Here is an 8,583-nt window from a genome sequence, read left to right as displayed (position 1 = left end):
AGGACACATGAGCGTCTCCTTCTGATGTCAATAACAAACAAGCATTTTGTTCTTTTAAAATAAAGAGTGTGAAAGTTTCCAGTGGGGCGGGACCTGGGTTTTTAGTCTTATATCCAGCACCTACACTGCAAATGGAAAAAAAACACATGGGGAAATACCAAAATACCTAGTATTAGGGTTTTTGCATGTGTGCAGATATAATGTAGGAGAGAGAAAGCTGGATGTTGGACACTTACTTAGACAAGGTAAAAAGGTTATCATATATATAGGATATATATATAGCATATATATATATATATATATATATATATATATATATGCACATAAACATATACATACATATATACACATAAACATATACATACATATATACAATGTATCTTCAAATATAATATGGATCATGTCAAGATTAGCGAATCCACTACCTTTCAAGACAATATTGACCACTTTGATTTCTATATATTTCATATATATATATATGTATACATACACACATATATACCTATATAAATCAAATTGGTAAAATATTGTCTTGAAAACACAGTGGGTTCATTAATCTTGACATGATCCTATAATACATATACATATAGTATATAAATTAACTACAAATGTCCTTGATATCCAATTCGCTCTACCTCGGAATTAATATATTTTCACATATGTTAACCGCAGTGGAACTTTTCAGTAGATAATAATTTCGTCCTCTCGTGGATTCGAACCAGTGCACAGAGGAGAAATCAGGACTTCAGTGAAGTTACCGACTCGGCAAACAAGTCACTGAAGTCCTGATTTCTCATCTGTGCATTGGTTCGAATCCACGAGAGTACGAAATTATTATCAACTAAAAAATTCCACTTCGGTTAACATATACGTCTGAAAATATATTAATTCCGAGGTAAAGCAAATTGGATATTAAAAGGACATTTGGAGCTTAATGCAAGTATATGAATCACAGTGATGTGATAAAAATTCATATATACATATATATTACTATATATATATATATATATATATATATAATAATATATATATATATATATATATTCTTTATTCCCGACATTCCGTGATAATTTATTATTACACCATCAGGGATCTGTTGAATAATGAATAAATTACTCAATATGTTACTGTAGAAGCTTTGAAAACCATAGGAAAAATAAATTTCAATCAATACAATACAGCTAAAACGCATAACAGGGCCAAAGACCGCTAATCAAAATGACAATCCGTTTTGTTTTACCTTAGGTTTCGAAACTGCAGCCTTCTATTAGCTGCAGCAAGAGATTAGTGCTGCCATATAACTATTACTTTGTTATTTAAAAATAATTACCCATTCACACTATAGTAAATCTTGCCACGGCTCTTCTCGCTTGTATACAAAGTGTCAAGCCATAGCCCAAATGCAGTCTTGAAAGCACGAGGACAATTCCATATCCTGCTGGCCAGTATCGAATTTGTTGAAGCCTACTTTCTGCCTACCAGGTGGATGGGCGGAGCCTCATTACGTCATATTATGGTTATGTCACGAATGGGTGTTAGATCCTATTCTATGATTTTCTCGGCTCCGGCATCGGCGATTTCATTTTACTCTGTAAATATCAAAACTATTGAACTTAGGTAATAAATAATACTTGCAAAAATTAGGTAGGGTTTAAAATATTCACTTGCCAAATTTCATCTCTGTCCGATGCATTGATAAATAAAAAGATATTGCCGAAAGACCGTGTTTCATCGGCTTTGAATCCTTTAGTGGGTGCTGTTGAAGGTTTTGTGATATTAGTGAATTGTCCGTTAAGAAAAATGCGAAGTCGTTTAAAAAATAAACTTTGCGGAAAGTAGTTATTCATAAAATATTCATTCCGAGAGAAAATGAATTTCTGATGAAAAGACTGCCAGTTCGATGAGGGTCAGAATGACTCCCATCGGGGAATTAGCTTTCGTACTGGTTGTAGGCTCTCCGATCCAGAATATTTTAAAATCAGAACTCATTCCAAAATTTGTAAAACTCGCATCGATCGAAAGAAGTTATTTCAGCATAATAGGCCAAACAGCAAATCCTCACGAATTGCCTATACTTGAGTCATTGTTTATCAAACAGCTAGTCCCCAAGTTGAAGACCCAAACCTCCTCTAGTCAACTTTAACCGAGTTAGCCTCTCTATAAGCATTTTGCTCTCTCCACTTAAGGTTGGTTAGCGGTCTTTGATTCTGTTGTCCTTTTTAGCTGTATTGTATTTGGTGAATTTTATTGTTTTTATGCTTTTCTAATATTTTACATTAAGTTTTTGAGTCATTTATTCATTATTTAGATACAGTAAAGAAATTATTACGAAATGTTGCAAATAAAGAAATATGTTGAAGTTAATTGGTTTCCTTGATCCACCCTCACACTGTGTCTTGCTGGCCGTCGCCTAGCCCTGCTTAAAAATTGTTTGCAAACTAGTGTACCCATAATGACAAAAACGACCATAAAATAATATGTACAAAGGTTCGAAACAACAAATCCCAACCATACTACATTATCTCACTTTTTAACCCATCCAACTACTGGCATCTTGTTCTTCTGTCTTGTAACTGGCCCCTCTTTGTATCCAAAACCGTTATTTCGTCAGACGTTCTCAAACTGACATCCGCTCCCTGCTCCTGCATCATTTACACTGGCATCTCCTCTATCCGCCACATCCAACACTTCGCTGTACTTTTCTCGTGAGAAAAATAAATAAATAAATAAATACAAATACAAAAAATAACGATCATCAGGCGCATCTCTCCATCTTTACATCATGACCGACTCTACTCATTTGCTTTGATCTCCGCCACTAGTTCCCCAGTACCACCTCTTCTCTCCTTGTATTGCCTGTTAATAATCATCCCTATACTGATTCTGCCAAAGGTCTTCTTGGCTGCTTTATTTATCATCTTTTATACCTGTAAATTATCTCTTCTTCTGTCATGTAACGGTAACTAAGAATATTATAAATGCCACTTATACTCTATGAGCTTTTGTTACTGGAAAAATATTCGGACTCTTCATAGCTAGGGTGAGGTCTTGCTTCATCGAAATATCATGATATAATATGAGCTCTTGCTTATTGGAAAAAAAAAAGACGACACTATCCTTGCTTATTCAAACGACTGGATGAACTCTTGCTCATAAAAAAAAAAAAAAAAAAAAAAAAAAGGCGACTAAACAGGCTCTTGCCAAATGGATAAATTTGACTAAACTACAACGATACATTTATAAACCCTTGTATATTGGAAAATATACAGCAGTGCGAGATCTTTAAAAATATAAAATAAAAAATAAAATTAAAAAAACTACCGGCCTCTGGCCTCAATTTTATATTCCATTCCATTTGTACAACGGAAAATACAAAACTGCGACTATGTAGCCTGTTGATTTGAGAGAGAGAGAGAGAAAAAAAAAGCTACCGTATGGCCTCCTACTTTCCGAAAAAAAGAATATTATGAAAAATCATTTCTACATAAATGTAATAAATAAATTACTCTTGGATGCTGATCTTAGCTTCATCCGAAAAAGCCAAGTTTCCTTGGGACCCAGTTCTATAAATATCAATCAATACATGCGCCTGTCAGATTTTAATGTAATGATTGTCAAAATCCTAATCTAACAGTAATATTGCAAAATAACTTTTTCCGTCCATAAGAACAGGAATATATACAAATATCGTTAAATAACGTGGAAAATCACTGTTTCCTTCATATTATTTTGCAAAGAAACGAAATAAATAAACTCCTCCATTACAATTTACGTAATAAAAACAGTAGGCATCATTTACAATGACGTTACAAGTTCTGAAAATCTCTGAAAATAAATTTCAAACAATAAAAAGAGGTCAAACCTTTACCAGGCATTTCAAAAAATATCATAGAAGACCGAATATATACAGTGGTTGTTAAGAATTTTTAGAGAACGCACGAGAACATACATACATACATACATACATCATTTATTATATTATATATATATATATAATATAATACTATATAATATAATATATGTGTATCATAGTAATATATATTATATATATATAATATATATATATGTATATGATATATATATATATATATATATATAGTATATATATATATATATATATATTATATATATTATATAATAATTTAATATATATATATATATATACTATATAATATTTACAATATATATAATATTATTATACATATATATATAATACTATTATATATATATTTATGTATATATAATATACTATATATATAAGTATATATAGATATATAATATATATACATATATATATTATGTATAAGTATATATTTATTATATATATTACTTTACATATATATATATATATATTTTATATATTATATATATAATATAGTATATATATATGTGTATATATATTATATATATATATATATTTATACTTATATATATAATAATTTGTATATATATATATATATATATCGTTATAAATATATTATTATATATATAATATAATAATATATTATATATATATATATATATATAAACCAGGTCTATCCATCGTCAATTTCTTAGAAAAATAAGGATAATAGAAAGGTACTTTCTAGGAATTATCGGAAAATCTGGTCAGGATAGAGAAAAGAGAAAGAGAGTAAAAGAAAAAAGAAGAACTGCAAATACTTACACAAGTGTCAGACGTCAGTTTCGATACTCATAGCATTTATGTTATTGTTGTGGCGCGGGTTGCAGTTCTGCTTTTTACTAAGGTCGTGTTGCAAAAGGATTCCTTCCTCCAGCTCCATGATGTCGGAGGAGGACTCAGACAAGGAGTCCTTCTTCAAGTGCTGGCCTGAAAGACAACGAAAATTAATTCTAAAATACATCAATACCCTTCGTATACCTCACTCTTGTTTACCTTCCATATTAACTGTTATATCTGAAGCGAACTTACTATTCTGAGACAGGGGTCGAACACATCGTATTATAAGACACCAATCGATCTTTCCGTTACTTGAGTTCACTATCTCCAGTTAAATAGAATTCCTCCGGTATATCATTTAATAGCTCTCTCTCAGTTCCTGAAGCAAACGGCCTAAAGTACCCATGTTTATTAACAAAACTCACAAGTTCAACTCTCCATCTCGCAAAGAGGAACAGTTTTCAGCTATCTAGAAAAACTGGTATTGTAATGAATAGAAAAGTGGTTATATCTTCGAGCTTTTTAAAACAAAGTCAGACCAAACCCCGCTGAATATTTGATCTAATAATTCATATAAAGCTACAAAATCTTCGATAATCATAGACCAGGATACCCTGATTCCAGCCGAAATTAAAACTAATCACACATTCAGATGCAAAAGATTATTTCATTGAAGTATATGATATTTCAGCGGTTTTGGTGTCAGCACAGGGCTCAAAATCCCTCGTAATGCCGGGTAAATTTTTTCTTTTATAATTTTATACATTATTGTCTCAGGACTAAATTCACACTCTTAGGGGAGTCATTTTACTCATATCTAGTCCTGATAACGACAACGTTCAATCATTCGCTACTAGAGATATTAATGCCTCAATCATGTTAAATAGAAAACAGATTGCAAACCTAACAACATGTGAGGCTACTTAGCAGAAATTTCTTCAAAAATTAGAATACAAAAAGTGATGTCCAGGCCACCTAGCCTGAGATGCAATGGCATCGGTAGCATCATGTATACTGGAAAAATTGCCTTGAGTCCATTAATGTGTATGTACAATTATCATTCAAACTTCATGGCCGTATAAATTTTCAAGTTAATACAACTAATACTGTCAACAATTTTCTTACATTAGCAAAAGCAGCAGTGACTATGAAACGTGCAAAGCACTAGGCACCTGGTTCTAGAACGGGAAGTCCTCCGGGTTACAAGTTGTCATACTATAACAAATGCCATGCAGGCAGTGCTACAGGTCGGCCCTACAAAACGCTTTCAAGAAATATTAAAAAATTGAAGGTGTCTGCGTTTTTTTTTATTAATAATTCCAGACTAAATGAGTTCAAAGAATGGTATGTCTGCACACGAATACTTATATCAAGGGGTCAATTATAAAGTTTGTGTACAATGATATGTATCAGCGAACCAAAACGAGGCTCAAATCAACGACTGTCACAAAAACTACTCACCAAATATGGCTAAACTGACTTTCAACGTTACTTGAAATATACACTTACTGACAACGTATGTAACTGGCACGTGAAAATTGTGAAATTCACACATACTACAAATACAGTAACTTGTCAACTATCCAAAACGCACATAAAGAAAGGAATATAACTCGGAATATCATGTTGGGCAACTAGGTATTGTAACAAATTCAGTCTATCGAAAGAATGAAGTGGGACTGATTAAATAAGGAGGCATAAGGCATTCACAATTACACTTATTGGAATTTTAATGTAGTCCCGTTAATATCTTAATAAAGCATACATATAGGCATATAATGAACTACAATAATATACATTTAAAGGAATTCTCTAAAGTGAACAAAACTAAAATTCTCATAGTTTTATGGCTTTCAAAAAAAAATAATAATAAAATAAAATTGACGGTGGATAATACCACAGTGCACTGAATCCTGATGCCATTTGATGAAAGACCGTAAACAACAGTGCAATGCTGACACTGTTAAGACCTTTGGAAATTAAAGAAAAAAATCAAAATAACCATGACACTGGAGAATTGCCAACTCCACTACTTCTGCAATCAAAGTACTAAACATCACATGGCAAAATTAAATACGTGACTGTGATCTCCAACCTCTCGAGAATTGAAGACTGCAAAATATTCCCACTCAGCAAGAGGGGCAACCTCACCAACATTCCATGTTAAAAGCCAATTTACTTTCAGTTCACCACATACCAAACACAGTAATCTGAGAGGCAGCTAAATTTAACTATATCAGTCAAGATTCACAAGTGAGAAAAAAACAAACTGAAGTAAACCCAACATGATTACCAGCACCATTTTGACGAGCACTTTTAAGGTTCGCAAACAGCCTACATAATTATTTGTCGGGGATGAAATCACGAGAAAGCAACAAAAAGTCTGAATCATAAACATTCTTACGGATAAATGGCAGAATATAATCACATGCATGACACTCAAGCACTGCCATTTACAAATATTTTACGCCGAGTCAATTAGGTGTGAATTAGAAAGTTAGCTAACCGCATCTCTCATTGCAAGACTGGAGTTGGATACAACTAGCGAACTTTGGAAGGTAACTAAACCTTCCATGTCAGAGATTAAGAATTCTTGTTGATGCATAACCCGAATCGTACCATACGTTAAAAAACTTTAAAAATGAAACTCAATACTTTGAAAATAAAATCATATACAGGTAGGTTTGTATTAGTTCACTGAACTGTTTATTAAGAGTCAACTGATGAACATAAAATCAAAAGATACATAACCAAAATCCCGGTCAAGAATTTATGAACGAAAACAATAATTTGCACGCAGGGGCTGAGGACTTCAAACTTGCAAGCTGATCTTGAAGATGTTGAGACCCCTCGAAAATTGTTGGTCTCTATTGTAATGTTTCGAAGGTTATTTGGTGGAATGTACAATGGTTCAGAAAATGATACTTATGTTTCCTAATTGAAATTAAGCCAGACAGATCGTAAATTGGTGATGTGGCAAATTAATAAGTTCCTATATTTGATAAATCTCAGATTACTGCAAATGAACAGCGGCTGAAATTCCGTGCCTAAGGAGGTATTGGTGAGGAATAACACAGATTCAAATGTAGCTCAAAGGAATTTCTCATCAAGGAATCTACGTAGGAAGAAATCATGGGAAAAAACTTGAAATAAACCTCCAGATGCGAGTGGTTAGCAGAAAGAGTAAATGTGAAGAAGCCTTTCCCTAGTACATAACCTATGCAGTATCAGGAAAGCTTGTCTAGCATGAAAGTTATCCAGTCGCGTTTGATGCAGGGGCTACAAACATTTCATGTTCATTCAGTTTCCGCAATCCCTGGGAAGAGTACTGGGTAACAACGCAAATACAACATGAAGTCAAGATGCTCGAAAAACTAGACAAATATATCAAACAAAGATCGATATCAATTTCATAATTTTGTTCCGTTTATTATTTATTGTAACTCAACATGTTAGTGTCACTGCACGTATAAATTCCAAGTAGTTTTCTCATTTATCTGGTCACAGTACTGTTCCAATTATAAGTACACGACAATCATCGAAAGGAATAGTTCCAAGCCCTCGAAGTGGATGGAAATATCAAGATACTCATTTACTTATGTTGACCAGTTACCTTGTAAGCATCATGGTTTTCAATCATCAGAATTACAAGCCAGATAAAATACGGATTCGTGTGTTTGTGTATCATAAACCCTTCTCTTCTCATCCGCCAGTTCTGTTCACCATCTGGTGAAATCAATATTTTGATTATCTGTATATAATGATGCTTTTCTCTACCTCTGCATGTTCCTTGCAGAGAGAGAGAGAGAGAGAGAGAGAGAGAGAGAGAGAGAGAGAGAGAGAATAATCGTTTTTACTTCATTCATCTTATAAGTCTTGTAAGTTAACAATTTTCACATGAT

The 8,583-nt window shown here is 32.8% G+C and overlaps 1 protein-coding gene across 14 annotated transcripts in view; it reads right to left on the bottom strand.

Annotated features, from left to right (window-relative positions):
• The window catches only part of LOC135217790 (potassium voltage-gated channel protein Shaker-like), a 693,892-nt gene that overhangs the window by 16,976 nt on the left and 668,333 nt on the right, over positions 1-8,583 (bottom strand). For 11 of the 14 annotated variants that reach the window (XR_010315195.1, XM_064253828.1, XM_064253827.1 and 8 more), the window contains one exon: positions 4,667-4,831. Coding sequence is in view for 11 of the 14 variants with exons in the window: in XM_064253828.1 (XP_064109898.1) it covers positions 4,674-4,831 (158 nt within the window). In the remaining 3 variants the exon portion in view is untranslated. Of the gene's footprint in view, positions 1-2,527; positions 2,698-4,666; positions 4,832-8,583 lie in introns of those variants that run through there. The other 3 variants (XR_010315194.1, XR_010315196.1, XM_064253833.1) reach the window with 2 other exon arrangements.

The sequence above is a fragment of the Macrobrachium nipponense genome, chromosome 7, assembly GCF_015104395.2.
Source record: "Macrobrachium nipponense isolate FS-2020 chromosome 7, ASM1510439v2, whole genome shotgun sequence".
NCBI lineage: Eukaryota > Metazoa > Arthropoda > Malacostraca > Decapoda > Palaemonidae > Macrobrachium > Macrobrachium nipponense.
This window is presented reverse-complemented; position numbering and strand designations above follow the sequence as displayed.